The sequence below is a fragment of the Xylaria bambusicola genome (assembly GCF_022495145.1).
Source record: "Xylaria bambusicola strain CBS 139988 unplaced genomic scaffold F5B22scaffold_28, whole genome shotgun sequence".
NCBI lineage: Eukaryota > Fungi > Ascomycota > Sordariomycetes > Xylariales > Xylariaceae > Xylaria > Xylaria bambusicola.
Window position 1 is genome coordinate 137,188 of NW_025953581.1, and position 17,189 is coordinate 154,376.

Genomic DNA, 17,189 nt, shown 5'->3' on the forward strand with positions numbered 1-17,189 from the left:
CCTCTGATATATTTAGAAATCAACGAATGAGATGTTGTCATAGTTGCTTACATCCGCCAGGCTGAGCTTGATGCGAAGCAATACCATTGAGTGCTGAAATCTTTTCAAGAAAATTGACAAAGTCGATTCTTGCGCACAAACACGATGGATCAAGTTGCTTCGAATGTTTATATAAAGGACAGCGTCCTCTCATCTCGAAACTCACTTGAACTATCACCATCCACATTACAACCTACATCATAAACAAACAACATCCAAACACTACACACTGAACCTTTACCCCCAAAGCGCAATACATCGCTCGATAATCTTTGATCTTCGATAAAGATTTCGTAAACCACAATGCGCTTCTCACAAGTTTCGCTGCTGTTTACTTCGGTCATCGGTCTAGGCCAAGGCTTGATCGTGCCCGAGACGAGGTGAGATTCAGCTACCATCCCTAGAACTGAGTACTAAAACTGAGTACTAATATTCTACGACAGCCGAGCAGTGAAATCTAGCAGCACTCGCACGCTTTTCTTGCGTGATGACTCTTTCTCATGCCCTGTCGATGGCGAGGACGAGTGCACCTCCTGTCCTGATATCCTCTTTAATGGGGATTCTCTCTCAGCCCGAGTTGATATTCCCATGAATGCCATCGGCTCCGGCTCATGGAAAGGGGGCGATGTTCTCGAGTCTCACGGGCTGAGCGTTTGCACGGTCATGGCGCTCTGGGACAAGAATCATTGGATCAGTGAGTAGTCCCGAGAGTTATTTTCTTCCATTTCTCGCAACTCCATCTTCCGAAATAAACAAGGCTGTTTCGAGCGTCTGCATCAAGGATGTTTGATTGGATTACAAGAACATTACTAACTCTAGTAAAGTGGCGCATATCCCACCAGCACGAGAAGGCAATGATGGAGGTCTGGCGGCGACGGGTCAGGACCTTGTTGATGAATACAAGTCCAAGTTTGATGACCGATATAGCGACGAGGACTGGGACGAACCCGTCGGTTATCTCCTCGTGAGCAAGTATCTCGATGGAGACCTTAAAACCAACCTCGAAGATTGGTTCAAGGACAGGGATATCGAGCCAACTGTAGAAACTTACGGCCCCGAAGACGTTATGTCCGGCAGCGGCAACCTTGTCATCTCTCGTGAGGGTCAAGATTATCCCCCAGCCGTTGTTTACTTCTAAACATTATTGGATAGAGGCATCCAGGTATCGGCTTTAGGGACTTAGCTATCAGACATGTATCTCATATTGTATTATACCAGGGGCGCGTCATCAAGCATTACTTGCATATGACAGGAGTGCTTTTACAGTTTTTTTGCCTACATAGTTACTTAAGACCGAATCTACCGCCGTTTTGGCTTATACTTTCCCAAATCATCGTCCACTTAATTTCAAGCGTCGGGTAATTAGTTTCTCGAAGCTTGTATCTGCTACTGCGTGAGCTAGTCATGTCCATTCTGAGCGATCCTAGTAGCAAATAATTGCCTTTCTTCTAGGTTGTCAGAACCTTAAGCTTCATAGGAATAGTAACAGCAGATCCACCAAAACAATAAGTGTGACGTGACTTATGACTGTTTGGCATGTGGGGTAAGCTCGAGGCTTCAGACCCGTTATCGCAGATAATAATACTCTAAAACCCTTTACGATATGCCCACTCATGCCCACGGCCAAATTTCAGCAACCGATAAGGTCAGGGAGAATCATGAGTCATGGCGGAGGGGTAAGAATACGGCCGATGTTTTGGAATCTTGGGCCAATGTCGCGACGGGAAGCTATATCTTTCAGTGAAACCCAGCGGAGCTCGTAGACTTCACCAAGCCAAACTGTGGGAGGCTGTCGGTGCTGGAGAGCCCATTAATATTCTGAACCGTGAGCCTGTCTGTTCTTGTTAGCCAATTAAATTATTCGAGAAACGGTGGTCTGTAGAACTATTTACCATGATACAGATAAACTTGCGGAAAGTCTACTGAGTCTTACTACACCGGTGGCAAAGTAACTTTCTTTTGACTACTAGCATCATTGCACACAGGCAAGTATTGTGTGTTTGAGGTAAGGGACACTTGTAGGCCAGCCGCAGCTGATGTGCAACAAGCAACTCGAGTTAGTTAGCATTCAGATGGGACAAGACGCTCTTATCCGACTTATCCCTTGCTTCAACATCTAGTCATGGGTCCAATTTTAAGACAACTCAAGCGCTTTGTTCAACTCGTTACAACAAGATATCGGATGCTTGACGCTTTGTGAAACCACGTTGTGTGCACGAATTATTCACATGACAAATCTGTATACCTTCAAAGACTCATACTCTAAGCGAGTTACCTCAGCTCATCGCTATTCAAACATATAAAAGAGTAAGAAAATTCAGTTCTACAACTTACCAACTGCCACAGAACACATATGAGAAATTTCTACATGATATCCAGTTCGACCCCATCATTCAACCTTCAGACTTCCAAACTCTACACTTTGCTACAGTTCTAATTTATCAAAAAGATGGCAAGTCCGATGGAGAGCACCGTAATTTACACCGCGGCAGATGCTGACGGCGTTCTCTTCGGCATATTCGTAAATACCAGAGGAGAATCGGTCTTTTACGACGGCACAGTCACGCCAACTTCTAACCCACTGTATTATATATAACCCCCTTCGTCTATGACATAATGTTATAAAATACTGACATATTCCAGTGCCTGGTGGCGTGTTCCCGAAGTGACCAGAAATAGAGGCGTCAATCAGGGTGGATACTATTATGTTTTCAGAGACAACGGTTACCACCGCTGTTCCAGAATGATAAGGTTGGATGATGGTAGCGTGGCTTATATGTAGTTGCACCTCTGCCGTTACTACTACGTAGACATCATTTATATCCCATCCATTCGCTCAGCCAATTTACCTTCGTATCAGTGCATTCTCCCACCTCAAACCTCTTCTAGGACATATATTTCAAAGTCTAACTTGTAGTGTATCTCTACTGTAGAAATGTCGAACAACAATAATTACTATCTGCCCAAGTATACACTATGTCCCCATCAAATAGCTAAGTATCATCAACTCAAATAAGTGTCATGAGCTCACATGAACAGCAAATTTCCAGCCCTTCGATCTCTCCAACTATCTATCCCAACACTGCGATATTCTCGATCCAGCACTGCCAAACCGAGGCACAAAAGAAAATACAAGTAAAGGAAGAAAAAAAAATAAAGTAGAAAGAAACTCGAGATCTCAGATAAATTTCGAGATGGGCAATGGTTACCACCGACAAGACGCCAGCTAAACCACGCCAAACCATCTCTAATTATCAGGCCCTAGCTCAGCCCTCATTATCATCATCGATCATCTTCCTCGTTACGATTTGTAGGCTTCACCTCTCCCCACCAGAGGCGCGCGCCAACATCCTCAAAGTACTCTGTAGGTATGCATCTGTCTCTAAGGCCCCCAGTAAACCCCACAGCAACAAGCGAGCAAAAGTAGCAGGATACAAATATTGCTCAAGGCTTGTCCTCGCTCCCCTCAAATATCATTTCCAGTTTTGAGAGACGACGTGGAAACACGGTCCTTCCCACTCTATTCCACGCCGGTTCAGGACCATCAGGCCCAATTCGTCCTTATTCACACCAGCGACCACAAGCCGGAACGCGGATGTAATCCTGCTCCTCGGTGGTCTAGTGTCTAAGCAGGTAGGTCTTCCTTTCACTCGGCCGCATTCACGTAGATCATCTATCTGTATCGACACAGCAAAAGCAAGATGCAGAAAGATAGAAAACGAGAAAGAAAAGAAGAAGAAAAGGATAGGAAATCAAGAGACGAACAATTAAAGTGGCGGAAAAGCTAAGGAGGAAAAGAAAATTAAAAAGAGAAGAAGATGATGAGGGGAAACAGGTTCGAGTGGTTCCATTTATACTCAAAGCTCTACCTAAAGCTTTTTCATGTCGATAGGGTTTTGCTCAAATGATACTTTGGCGGGGAGTAAGTATGTATCATGCAATTCCGATCACACATTGAATCTAATCGATACCTACGCGCACTACTACCCAAAGGGTCTCATGAAAGAAACCTTGCAAAAAAAAAAAAAAGCACACAAGTTAATGCCTTGAAAGTTTCTCCATATCGCATTGATTCTCGGCAGATCCCAAATCTACCTAAATCGCGACTCCATATAGTCAGTCAAACAGGTATAGCCCACGGCTTCCATGTTAAATCAGGTATTTCGAAAACATCCTAAGTGGTAAGGACCAACTAAAGCACGGAGTGCATGCATGCGATTACTTCGCACAGGGATATGCGGCGCAGGGCTAACTATAATCTTTACTATATCTCTCCCACATTGCAGTGCCCGGTATTTACCCTCCGTTGTACATCCTCGAATCAAGGCGGGCATGGTGAATGAAAGTAAATTAGCCTGCCAAACTAAGATTGCCAGAATAATGTGGAAGTGGACATATTCCAGAGCTTCAGGAGTTAATTCCATGTACCCGTAGCCCTGTTTTCCACGTTCAAAAAAGTTTGATTTGTTGAAGGGAATGGCGTTGCACAGAGAGAGACCCAAGTGCTCATCACGTCACTTTGTCTCTGAGCAAATGCTAGCCATTATTCTCGTTGATAATTAACGAGTATGGGGTCTGAAACATAAGCGGCTGGAGATGGAATGAGCAAACAAAATTGATATTCTATCTGATTCACTTAGCCGAAACCGATGCTCACAGGATCTCTATTCGGGAAGCCAATCTACTATCCGAAACGTGGTACAGGATATGGGAATCGAAAGCTTCAGTTTATGTCTGAGGCGACATGTTGCTCTGTCTACAAATGATGGCAGGTGCGACCACGAGGTGGTTGGTTGTGATGGCGACGGTAGGCGACGATGTCACCAACAAATTTTGCAAAACGCGTTTGATAAAGATATAAAGTCAGCCTTAGCATCTCTCTCCTTTGATGTGTCAAATACCTCACGTATTTCGTCAAGAAATCACAGCTATTGAAGGACTCAGATGAACACCTGGCTACTGCAATGCCTGAGACTCCATGGCACGTCATCTGCTGGGAGGGTAATGCAGCGCCAGAAGTCCAGGTATCGAGGCTACCAGCGACTCAACACCCGTACTCATTCAAGGTCCTCGTGCCACACGATAAAATCATCCAGCATACAAAGACCAAGGTGAAGCACGGCAGGGTAGAGTCGAAGCTCAAGAACAAGCGCTCGCATGTGCAGTGTACTATATGCAAATGGTATGAAGAATTTCCGGGAAGCACGAGCATAGGGCGCTGGGGACCCTACGAAAAGACACGAGCGGAATGGGACGGGCTCCCCGCGACGAACGGATACTTTACCTTCTATAGCACCTCCATGGCTCACCCTATCTCGCCCGCCGTGGAGCACTACCATGACTTGGCATTTTTTGCCGGAAGGCACACGACCAACGATGCCCAGGCACGGTTCCAGACGGCTATCTTCCAAGTTTATTGAACAAGAACATTAAAGTGTGTCACTCTAGAGCCAACTGGATTGAACGACGTGCTAATGCTGGCAGATACCGAATCAGTTGAGGCGTAGCTCTTGTGACTGGAATAGGATGGGCTTGCTAGACGATGGGTTCCAAAGGTTGTCGAGGCGAAACATAGGTGTGACAGACTGGCGGATCGCAGGTACACACGGTGGAAGCTATTGGAATGTGCTCATTTAGCACAGGTCCAACAACGACAATAAAATACTCGCATTTATGGAGTTGGTTACCCGAGGCCCTAATTTACGTTGCCGAGAGTCCGTTCCTTTTCGTTTGGGGTGAGGTAGATTGTTATTCCTGATCCGATCTATCGGGCAGACATTGACGTCAAACTCCAACCTCGGTGTGCTCAAGTCGCTCGCTTGTACTATGATATGTGCGCTCATTTGCGGTACCGTATTCGTTCAGTGCTAGACGCGTTCACAATGCCGGGGTTGATGGATGATTTTTCGCTAGTGTATTGTTAGACATGTAGAAACGAGGATTAGGTGGTAACTTATTCCTGATTGTTTCCCACACCAATCACTCAGCACCATTACCGATCTTTCCTTGGTCATTTTCTCTTTCCTCCTACTTTTTGCCACGAGTGTGAGAACGAATCTAACACGTGTGACTAAAGGCCTTCGAGTGTAATGAGAGAGTTCGGAACTTGGGTCGTGATAAGCCGGCCAATTTCAGCAGCGACGGAAGTACGGCCGACACAAATGCATAGATGGTGTAGCGTGGATTCGCGTTGGTGGCACAGAAAGCTTATACCGGGCACTATGGTGGCACGTAAGAGACTGGATCCGATGTCATGTTGCCTTGGTCTTCGAGCCTTCGTCGAATCAAGCTTTAGCTCGTACCGTCGTGACGCGTCGCGACTCAGCTTAAGGGGATCCCTTCGTTAGATATTGTGCTCCGTACAAGCTACAATATCCGAGAGCGGTAACAAGCGACTATCAATGATAAGCCCCTGGGACTCTGAGTCATTTCGTCACGTATGGAGTCACGAGTACGCCGGTTTCATGGCTCGTCGCTTGTGACCAAAACACCTACAGTCAAACACAATCTATAGTGTCCCGTATGAGCACCCGACACATAGTATGAATCTCTTACGCACACAGTCATACAGAAAGTCGTCCAGAGGCAGTCTGGGAAGGAGCGAACTGTTTTCACGCGATTTGAGCCCTGCAACTGCTTGCATTGGTTGTATACGCACTTGGCTGTGGCAGTCGCGCCTCAGGGACCCGACTAGGTAGACTGCCGGAAGTCTCGTTGCTAAATGGTACAGGCACGAGAAGGCACGTGAGAACTCGCAACCTGTTTGGTAAGGAAGGAATGAGCTCTCACTATCTTTCGGTATGAATTGGCGTTCGTCGATATAGGCTGTCGAAAGGCTTTCGATACATTGTTCTCCCGATCATGGGAGTACAAGGCGTCTTTTATCACCAAAACCAATATTTCTGCCATGCATTCCAGTCGCTCGTGCCAGTATCTAGGATAATACCCCAGTGAGCACTTGAAGTAGTCGACATATCCCCTTCATCCATCCTAAGCGCTCTGTCTCAACAAAGCAGATAAGCCACCAACAAACACCCAACCAAGTCCATATACCCCTAGGTATCACCCACCAACACTTCCCGTGACCTCCTATCAAGCTACCCAGCTCATACACTATAATCAAGTGAACGGCATCCCAATGTGGATCAATATAAGAAAATGGGTTCCTTATTACAATATTCATAGATCTATAAATACACCAGTCTTTCAAAAAACCAAGAAATGCCATCGAATCCCCGAACGCCGGTCCCGGGCTACAGCATGAATGAACATATGCATGCCTGCGCCTATGTATCGATTGCCATGACTCCCCCTTGCCAGTCAGTCCATTCATCCTCCTAATTAGAGTAGTATCAATTATCACATTGCAGCTCATACTCAAAAAAGCCTTTCTGCTTCCATCTTAGATTCGCGAAAAGCTGGCGCAGAGCCTTTTACTTCGCCATGACGTCCACATAACGTCCTGATTTCCGTGTCTTCTTGGGGCCTTTTCGTGGCCCCGCGGCTCCCAGTAAGTCTTCAATGCTGCTAGCGTTGCTGAGACTTGTCGCGGGTCTAGGTGGTAAACTGGCATTGCTCTGGCCAGAGACGCTGCGGGCCATGAGGGGAGCGCCGCCCGGTGCGTTCAAGCTTTCCTGGGAAATCGCCTTGTTTAATCTCATTGGAGTCGGTATAGGGCGAGGGGGTGGTGGCGTCATCATTCCAACCGGTGGTGCTGACGTAGTACTGGTAGGAGGCGTGCTCGAAGCACGAGGTGGTGGTGGTGTAGCCGTCTTCGCAGGTGCGTTTTCGGCCCCTGGCTTTTTGTTGACCCAGCGTTTCAGTTCCGGGTCGTACACGAAGCTGCTGGCTTCACCCAGCTTGGCTTTGATAGGCTTGTTTGGTATTTCCATAGGCTCTTTCTTGCCGCCTCCAAACCAGCTCCCCAAGCCCCAGCCACCCTTTTTCGCGGCTTTCGCTTCCGCTGCTCGTTTAGCTAAGGTCCGTTAGCACGTCTCCTTTCGTACTCCATTGATAAGACTTACCCTCTTCCTCAGCCACCTTCTTGAACATTTCCTCGTTTTCCCGGTCCTTTTCAGCTTTACTCTTCTCCTTTGACCTCAATCCAGGAATATCATCGTCATCGTCATCCATGAAACTACGCGGTTTTGGTTTGGTCTCCGATTCGTTATCATCCACCGGGCCAGGTTCATAAGAGGGTGGTTCAAAACCAGAAGGCTGATATGAAGGTGGTTCATAACCACCAGAAGTATTCTCCCCTAATGCAGGTGACTCGAAGCTATTCGTCGAGGGAGGCTCGTAGCTACCGTAAGAAGGTTGGTAACCTGAGTTAAAGCCGTTGTCACTTCCGCCGATAGCACCAACACCCTCGGAACCCTGATCACCACCGAAAGGTTGATATCCTGGATATCCGACATTCGATGATTGTTCAGGGATAGAGGGTGAGGGTTGAATTTCAGAAGTGGGCATATATGGTGACACGTCTGGCGTGATTTGAGACACAGGCTGGTAGCTGTTCTTGGGTAGTGAGCTGCTTATGGACACCGGCGCATATGGATTGGCGGCTACGTTCTGTATATCCGAGCCTCGTCGTCCCAAATCATAGGAACTTCTTGTCAGCTCCCCTGAGGTCCGCTCCATCGATGATCGAGCGGTCGGGGTATATGCCCCACCAATAGGTTCGTAAGGTGAAGTTGTGGGATAGGCAGCAGCTGGCGCGTAGGCTGAGGAAGCTTTGTTCATAGGCATTGACGGGCTTGATCCGTATACCTCAAAATTAGAGACTGAAGGAGACCGACTAACTGTAGGTGTCCCGCCCGCAATACGCGCGAAAGGCCCAACCTCAGCACCACCTTCGCCAGGAGCTCCATTCTCAGTTCCATCATCAGGTCCAGCCACAAACTTACTGAACCGAGACCACATGTTACTCGAAACCTGGTCCATCTTAGGTTTAGTGATCCATGAAGATGACTCTTCGCCAGCAGCCTGTTTCAACCTCTTCATAAGATCGTCCACAGCAGATTCTAAAATAGGATTAAAGTAGGGAGACTTCTTCGTTTGCGACGTGATAGCGCTCCATATGGCTTCACAGTATTGTAAAGCTTTGTCTCGGAAGCCGTGCTCAGCAAGGACCATAGCATGCTGGAGCTTATACGCAGCCAGATGAGGACAGCTTTGTACCACATGTGAGCCAGGTGCAAGTGATAGTCCATATTCGTACACCTCGCTCAGTTGAAGCGCCTCCGTTTCCTTAGCAAATTGATCAGCTTGGCGTCGATGATCGGCACCAACAAGAACGAAATTGACATTAGGATCATCCAAACCGCCAAATATAGAAAAGTGTCGGGAGAATATATAGCAGATGTGCGCTGCCTCAGCCCTTCCATATCCAGATAGAAGATTACCAAGGGACCGCAAAGCTTCGCCGTCTCCCTGGCGTCTGTTACTGAGTATCAACCCCAGTGTCTCGCACCATTTGTCTAAACCGGCTAGTACGTCTTGAGACGTAGAAGAAGTAGAAGCAGTAGGCGACATCAACTGGAAACCAGCTCGGGCGTGGGCAGGAACAAGTTCATCAACGGCGTCTTCAAAATTGCCAGATAAGACACTGTAGAGTGAAGCAAGAGACTCGTTGCCACGACCCGTATGATTTACTTCCTTCTTAATGAACTCCCGGGCGACTTGCTTATAAAGTTCGGGGTTCGACATTGAACCAGATATGAGGATAGCATGACCCCATAATCTCTTGTCCACTGCCATCCACACAGCCTTTTCGCGATCGCCAATAAGTAGACATCTGCGTATTGACTCAGTAGCAGTGGGGTCAGCCGCATCTGCCTGCACAGCACCGGTTGAGGCCATTCCTGCCAAGCCTGCACCGGATGAGAATTCTGATGACAGTTCAGGGGTAACAGATTCGACGCCTGGAGAAATAATGTCACGGACAGCTTTCTCTACCGTTGGATTGCCCTCAAGAACACCATCATTCTCAACCAAGATTCTCAAGATTTTCCAGAGCAAAACCCGTTCAGCCGCTCTCTTATCTTCATGTGAGACATGCTGCTGGAATGATACATTCGGCAGTGTTCTCTCTAGACCATCGATGCCTGTAGTAAGCCACCCGACAACCTCCTTCTTCTTAGACTTTCCTTTCAGGGGCCCGGGAAACTTAGAGAGTCGTTCTTCTAGAGGTTGAATGTCTTTCATATGCCTCACTTTCACTTCGCCGGGACTTCGGATAATCTGAGGGACGTTGGAGCTTATGCCGTACCGTGGTACATCTTTAGGGAAAGTTGATACGAATAGTCCTCCAATTCCCCAGGCAATAGAGGGCGCTCCACGCCAGCGCTGTAGAGAATCATGCTCCCGGCCGTCCGTAGGAGGCACCAAGTTTAGAGATTGAGACATTCCACGGGTTCGGACAGTAGGCACCATACTCTGCACTCCAGGAAACGATCGTGGGGACGTAGGGCTATGCGCTGAAGACGGCCTAGGGGCTGGATCCATCGATTTTGTAAGTCCTCGATTACCATGTACCGACCCAGGAGATTGGGTTTGTGATCGAGGGGGTGGTACAAAGTTGGTCTCTTTCGAGGGCATATTGGGCGCTGGGTGTGGAGCATAATTTGATAAGGAACGCTTTGGAGGAGAAAGAGGATTGGATGGAGGAATTCCCATAGGTGGCGGTGTATGCCTCGCTTTTATCGGGGGGTACCTGGGTTCTGGTGGAATAATACCTAGTGCTTTCGTAGACATCTCAGGTACATCAAGAGACTGCTCTTCTTCAACCTCTTGTGTTGGTGGTAGTGATGGCACCCTTGTAACACGATGTTCATACTGAGAAGAACTGGTTCGCATTAGTGGAACACCATCCCCGTTGATAGGACTTCCTAGTTTGTTATCAGACTTTCCATGGGAAACTTCGAAATGAGCGAGCGGGCTGGAAGTCCTCGGCTGGTGAGCGAGCATAGGAGGCGGTACCGCAGAATAGCTACCGCTAGATGACCGGGAATTTGGGGGTGCTGGTGAGTACCGACTTGCTGAAGCCGGTGCTACCCCCGTCCCGTTGATGCCAGGGGGTTGAGCAAGAGCAGGGGAATAACGACTGCTGGTCGTAGAAGGAGGCAGAGGCCTAGTAGGAGAATCAGATTGCAAGGAGGCATACGGGCTAACGCGTTCAGGGGCAACCAGTCCAGCAACCCCAGCAACTTGTGTTGGAGGGGACAAGCTCGACTGGGCTGGGAGGGGCGCCACGGTCGGGTTCATCGGTGGCGTGCTCATTGGTGGTCCTTGAGGAGGTGTAAATACGCTTGGCTGAGTCGGAGATGGCTGAGTGGATTGGCGTGACGAAGGACGAGGCCTAGATGTCATGGGTAGGTCTTCAAAGAAACTAGCCTTTGACTTCAGCTGAGGTGTGCCCTTCGGTGCAACGTGACTTGGAGGTAGGTTCGAATGACTTGAACTCGGAGGAGATGAGCTCGAAACTGATCCTCCTGATGGTGGAGGCTGTGCGTAGCCGGTGGCGCTTTTAGCTGGCAGAATGGAGGGAGGTGCAGATAATCCAACATTGACTCGCGGCAACTGTTGCGCGCTTGCTCGCTTCTTTGGCTTGACTACCTCCATTGGGAGATCGTAAGGCGACTGGTATCCGCCCTTCGACTTGTTGACGAAGCTTTGTGCTTTGGGTATGCTTGGCTTTGGAGGTGGTACTCCAAACCCCATAGTGGGCGGGGCTGTGTTTGAGGGTGCGTAGGGAGGCTGCTGTTGAGCTGCAGGAAATTGGCCGGCCAAAGGTGCTGGTGCATATGGATTCGAGGCAGCATATGGTTGTTGTTGAACCGACTCGGGCGCATAACGAGAACCGTTGGTATAGGGTTGCGGAGTCTGCGTCTGTGAAGGCGCCAGCGGCGTTGGTTCCGCCTCGTCATCTAAAAATCCTTCATCATCACTACCAAAGATATCAGCCGGGTCTAGCTCTTTGGATTCCGTGGTCGCGTCTAGCAAGAAGCCATCGTCATCGTCATCACCAAAAGCTGCAGCCCACTTAGCATCAATATCTTCAGTTCCGTTTGTGATTTTAGCACCTCCCTCCGGCGAATGTATTGAGTCTCCATTAACGCTTGAGCTGGGAATATCTTGTAGCCTAGAATTTAATTCTTCTGTTGGGCTCAGAGGTTCCATATCGACATTGTTGCCTATTACCATAGTCGTAGACTTCCTTTGTAAGGTGTGATCCAGCAAGGGTTCTGCGGCTAGTTGAGAACTCTCACCCATCTGGGTAAAGAAATCATCACCAGCTTCGCCTGTCTCATCTTGGGAAAAGAGGTCAGATGGGTCGGCGCCCGTTTGTTTTATGTCGCCGTTCGCTTCGGGTGAATGTTGTTGAGGGATCAGAGGTAACCCTTCTTCGTACCGGGCATCAGACGCGTCTTCTTCTATCCCCACAAAGTCGCCACCAACTGTATTCTGAAAGAGTTTCTCTTCTCCGTGCTCGCTTGCTCGAGCATCTCCCGGCTGTCCAACAGCACGTGGTTCCGAAGCGGTAGCATCATCATGGGCGCTCTCACCTTCCAACTCTTGCAGAATTTCTTCAGCCTGGGTTGAGGGCAGAGGATGCGAGTATTGTTCGGTTATCGAGTCCTGTCTCTGCGGAACAACAGGAAATGAATTTGTCCTATCGGTTTCGGGCATGAAGCCAAAAAGATCGGTTTCGGAACGTTGGAGATTCCATTCCGCGTCTTCATCGTCATTGAAGCTCATTTCATGAGAAACAGTACGAGCAAAGGACATTGTGCTTAAGTGTTTCGAAGCCTGCTCAGTTGGTGCACGCTCTGGAGATGCAGCTACAGATTCTTCATTATGTGGTGTCATCGAGGTCACGTCATCATTGGTTGCCGGTGCTTCCATGTCCCATAAAGCAGCGCCAGATTCTTCGTCATGTTCTAAATGGTCAAGTTTCCCTGCATGGTTCGGGGACTGGGCGGCGGCGTATTCGGCGGGGGAAGGGTGCTCAGTCGAGGCAGCGGCTGTGGCAGTGGCAGTTTCGGGTGATTCCTCTTTCAACGCCAAATTGGTCGCATCAGAAGGCTGGCTGGTCTTATCTGGCGAATCGCTGGCTCCAGGTTTGGGGCCCATATTGAAGGTGAAGGGCTGTTCGTCGGCCGAGGAATTTGGCCGCTTGGCCGGATGCCACGCTGCGCTGGGGGTATCCGCATCCATTATAATAGCGAATTAAACAAGATCAAAAGAGGGAAAGAGGTGTCGAAGGACGAATGGCATGAGTGTACAGTTGCAACCTAATTGATACGAGGGTCAGCCACCACTAAGGTAATGACGCGATCACCGGCGACAGAGCTCGGTACGAGACCTATCACTATCGTGCCGGCATGGATAGACACATGGACAGACACGGATAGGGGCGACGCAAGTGCAGATGCTATGACAACTCACAAATTTAAACAGAGTTAATCGAATAAATGTAATTAATTATACAGGCCATGCTCCAGGCGTGCGCAGCGCGTAATGCGATACCTAGGATGGCTTCTGGAAAGAGAATGTCAGGATGTCAGGATGAGAAGCATTGGGGGATAGGACAATTGAGGCAAAGCTGGCTTGATCTTGGAGGAGCAAATGAGAGGCACGAAGATGACGGACCCAGTCGCCTGCTAACACTGCGCGGCACCCTGGACCAGCAGGCCCACAGCTCCCGCCAGATGTAGCAAGTGAACCGTGGCTTGATGGGCATGTCCGGGGCGCTATCTTACTGTGTACTTACTTACTTAGGCACTATGCCTGCACTAATTCTTATAATAGGATACCTACCACTATCAGACCATCGAGCCATCAAAAATAAAATTGCGTTGTCTTCAAGCTCCCATTCCACTGGAAGGCTAGTACTATGTACACTATTCGGATATTTTTATACGCACTAGATAGTTACCTAGGAAAGAAAGAGAGAGAAAATGGTTTCAATTGAAATTCCATACAACTGGGTACCAGCTGGCTCTTCATCTATCTGTCTTTTACTACCTAGGTAACAGCACAGTACGTAGGTAGGCCTCGGCGAGTTCATTGGCAGTTATGCTGAGAAGTCCCAGCCTGGGTTAGCGTCATGTTTCCAATGACATCAGTGCAGATCACCCATCCTTTCATGAAACAGTCGTGAGCAAAAAACAACGCGCTGTTAGTCAAACAACCGTTCCTACATACATAGTATTATATATATATATATCTCAAATTTAGCTGCTAGTAACTCTTTAATGGCGATTATCTGAAGATGCCTTCAAGAGGGGTACATATCGCCCAAACGAGAATGCGATAACCAGTCGTGGGATACGGTAGTCAGCCTGTTCGCGGGGCGTCTGGTCGCGAGCCGGAGCGCCTGATTTGGTCAACGGATAATCATATGTCAAAAGCTTGGCAGCCTCTTTGGCCCAGCCAGCCGCAGAGTTACGCACTGGGTAATCTCGTGACCAAATACCTACATACTTACAGCGCCCGCCGCCGCAACCATGCCTAGACCCCTCTATCTACTTAGGCATAGATACATGAAATGGCGGCCGACATGCAGAAGAGATATAGATCAATGCTTACCATTATCCACTTTAGCCTCGGAACATCAGAATGATACTTACTTCCAACGAGAGGGGATACAGGGTTGTCAACTCCGAATGTAAGGAGCGAGAGAAAGGAAAAGGACACATCATCCCCATAATATCCGGCCAGATGCTCTCTTATCTTGCATCGCAACCCCTCCATACCCACAAGAGTCCTCCTACATTAGTTCACCGTGCAAAGCACAGCACAGACGTGGGGATATCGAGTGTTGCGAGTTGGTCAGGTTGCAGTGATACCTACTGGAGCAGTAACCCGCCTGCATGTCTATCTCCGTATCGTATCCACTGCAAAACTGACGCTTTACTTCGACAGTCCTCGCTCTGTGTCCTTCCCGTTACACGATACATGCAGACGCCTGAGTTTGGGTGTTTGAAGATGCATCGGCATCTGAGCAACTTGTCTCAGACTGCCATAATTTTGTGGCGCGCAATATATTATCATCTACTCTGATCGGATTAACGGCGTTATACTCCCCTCCGTTACATGTACGAATAGAGGGGACTAGATAGAAATACACCGCATTAGATATGATAGAGAGCCCGAGCGATTGATGATGGATGACTGGATTTCTGCGTGTCCAACTGTGTAATTCAAGGGTGAAACAAACAACGCCATGGTATTGACCTTAAAAGTTCTAAACCGACGGGTATATGCCAGAACGCCATGACCTATGCTAAATCATGAATCTCAACGAAAGTTTCCTTATGTCCTTTGACGCTTAAATGAGGGTCCCCCCGAACCCGAGAATTCGCGTGACCGTTTCCTCTCCTGCTCCTCTCTCATGATCCGCTCCGCCTCGCTCATCTTCTTCGGCTGCTCGAACGCCGAAGTCTTCTTCTGTCCGCTTGCTAGGGCATTCTTCTTCGCAGCCGCAAACACATTCTTCGTCTGGGGCTTCGCCGTCATCTTCATGGAAATAGGGGCAGGTTTCCCCGCAGAAGTGCCAGTAGCTGCAGGTTCTACAGCTTGCTCAGCTTTCGAGGTCTCCTCTTCAGCGGCCGCAGAAGTCGGGGGTTCTGTCGAAGCTGGTGGTGTTGGGGAAACAGTATCGGTCTGCGCAGTAGGTTTAATTCCGAAAGAAAGCTTGACCTTTTCGCCTTCCTGTCGTACTAGCCCCTTAGCAGCGGCGTCATCGGCATCCTCTTCTTCGTCTCTGTCTTGCCCAGCAGTATCTTTCTTGGCACGACGTATCTGATCCCGAATCATTCGTTGCTCGCGCTCCTCGTCACCTTTATCTTGCATTTGTTTCTGGCGCAAGGCCGCTTGTCGCCTTAGCGCTTCGGGCGAGTTATCTATCCAGGCAATATGAATCCCTTTCTCATTCTCCTCGACTCGCGCTATCCCCTCGCGTCCTAGATATTTCGCGAACTCGGTTAAGGAAGGCCATTTCGTAGCGTTCATATGTATATGCTCCTACAGAAGATCTTTATCAGTGACCCTCCTAGTTTTTTGAGAACGCAAGGTACAAAGAGGTTTGGACAGAGGTAAATTGTCGAAAGGGAAGTGTTTGCAACCAGGCTTTCCCCAGGGGAATCATCCGACATAAGACTCACCTTATTACTGATGTAGGTCTGATAGAACTGGTTGATTTGCACTGATTTTGTGCCTTTTGATGTCCGAAGCAGTTGAACAAAATCTCTAAGGAAATCTTTAGAGTATCCTTCTATGTATTTCTTAGGGTCCTCGCCAACTAGCTGCATTTGTCTGACGTGGGCCTCTGAGAGTGTGTGTTGCTTGAAGCCATTTTCGTCTCTCATTTGTCTATCGGGGCCATATGTTAGCTACTAGATTCTCCACCGGAAGTCTTGCAAGCTTACCTTTCGCAAACCTGGCAATAGAACCTCAGGCGCTGAAGGCCCTTCATCTTCATTTGTTTGGAAAGGGCCTTCACGGACCCGGCTTCGGCTTTCGGCATCTTGACAGGTTCTTAACGGCGATTTTTGTCTGTAGGTAATATCTGGCTCGACTGCTGTAGCTACGTGATTGAGAGAGGTCGTCGATGTATATCTTCAATGTAGGATGGTTGAAGATGGATGGATATCGATGCTGGCTAAGCCACAGCTGTAACAAGTGGGGACTGATGGAGCTAAATATGCTTCAGCCACAGTTAAGCCACAGTTAAGCCACAGCTACCAGCCATTGCTTAGAGCATGTCGAAACAAGGTATATATTCTCACCGAGACGTATATTGGCTCGACTCGTTCGTCAAGCTACGTGAGCTTCTAAGTCAGAAACTCGACAACATAGTAGGGAAGGTTTAACCTCAGATTACTACCTAGGTTTATTGGTATCAAACAGCATACCTATAGTCCCTCTGAAGACAATCATCTATTTCAGGATGATGGTCCTAGGGGTATGATACAAGCGTGATTTAATCGTTTATTTATATCATTTCATTAAAAGGACACTGGGGAAATCAGTCGTCGTATAAATATCTTCCCAATCATTTGAGATATCCAGAGGAGAGTAAGAGTAATAGGAGCACCACTGGATAGTGACACACTTTGAATTTCTTTTACGCTTCTGTACGCAAT

The 17,189-nt window shown here is 48.3% G+C and overlaps 4 protein-coding genes across 4 annotated transcripts; 2 read left to right on the forward strand and 2 right to left on the reverse strand.

Annotated features, from left to right (window-relative positions):
- Nucleotides 1-29: 29 nt before the first annotated feature.
- F5B22DRAFT_611263 (uncharacterized protein) lies at nucleotides 30-1,254 on the forward strand. The gene is made up of 3 exons (XM_047975267.1): nucleotides 30-419; nucleotides 483-733; nucleotides 864-1,254. Exons 1-3 carry the CDS (start codon nucleotides 343-345, stop codon nucleotides 1,175-1,177), a joined length of 642 nt encoding a protein of 213 aa, XP_047829662.1. The 5' UTR covers nucleotides 30-342; the 3' UTR covers nucleotides 1,178-1,254.
- Nucleotides 1,255-4,536: 3,282 nt separating this feature from the next.
- Nucleotides 4,537-5,915, forward strand: F5B22DRAFT_611267 (uncharacterized protein). The gene is made up of 3 exons (XM_047975268.1): nucleotides 4,537-4,629; nucleotides 4,697-5,473; nucleotides 5,524-5,915. Exon 2 carries the CDS (start codon nucleotides 5,004-5,006, stop codon nucleotides 5,457-5,459), a length of 456 nt encoding a protein of 151 aa, XP_047829663.1. The 5' UTR covers nucleotides 4,537-4,629; nucleotides 4,697-5,003; the 3' UTR covers nucleotides 5,460-5,473; nucleotides 5,524-5,915.
- Nucleotides 5,916-7,165: 1,250 nt separating this feature from the next.
- On the reverse strand, nucleotides 7,166-13,507 carry F5B22DRAFT_237342 (Sec23-binding domain of Sec16-domain-containing protein). The gene is made up of 3 exons (XM_047969905.1): nucleotides 13,489-13,507; nucleotides 8,064-13,334; nucleotides 7,166-8,014 (listed from the first exon to the last, which is right to left on the reverse strand). Exons 2-3 carry the CDS (start codon nucleotides 13,255-13,257, stop codon nucleotides 7,473-7,475), a joined length of 5,736 nt encoding a protein of 1,911 aa, XP_047829664.1. The 5' UTR covers nucleotides 13,258-13,334; nucleotides 13,489-13,507; the 3' UTR covers nucleotides 7,166-7,472.
- Nucleotides 13,508-15,357: 1,850 nt separating this feature from the next.
- Nucleotides 15,358-16,570, reverse strand: F5B22DRAFT_647673 (domain of Kin17 curved DNA-binding protein-domain-containing protein; the record flags this gene model as incomplete). The annotated part of the gene is made up of 3 exons (XM_047978909.1): nucleotides 15,358-16,068; nucleotides 16,209-16,416; nucleotides 16,473-16,570. 3 exons carry the CDS (start codon nucleotides 16,568-16,570, stop codon nucleotides 15,358-15,360), a joined length of 1,017 nt encoding a protein of 338 aa, XP_047829665.1.
- Between the last annotated feature and the right edge of the window lie 619 nt (nucleotides 16,571-17,189).

Coding starts and splice junctions, on each gene's coding strand:
- F5B22DRAFT_611263 (XM_047975267.1), top strand. CDS start 343: ATGCGCTTCTCACAAGTTTCGCTGCTGTTTACTTCGGTCATCGGTCTA. Junction 420..482: donor TTGATCGTGCCCGAGACGAG/GTGAGATTCAGC, acceptor ATTCTACGACAG/CCGAGCAGTGAAATCTAGCA. Junction 734..863: donor GGACAAGAATCATTGGATCA/GTGAGTAGTCCC, acceptor ACTCTAGTAAAG/TGGCGCATATCCCACCAGCA.
- F5B22DRAFT_611267 (XM_047975268.1), top strand. CDS start 5,004: ATGCCTGAGACTCCATGGCACGTCATCTGCTGGGAGGGTAATGCAGCG.
- F5B22DRAFT_237342 (XM_047969905.1), bottom strand. CDS start 13,257: ATGGATGCGGATACCCCCAGCGCAGCGTGGCATCCGGCCAAGCGGCCA. Junction 8,015..8,063: donor GAAGGTGGCTGAGGAAGAGG/GTAAGTCTTATC, acceptor AACGGACCTTAG/CTAAACGAGCAGCGGAAGCG.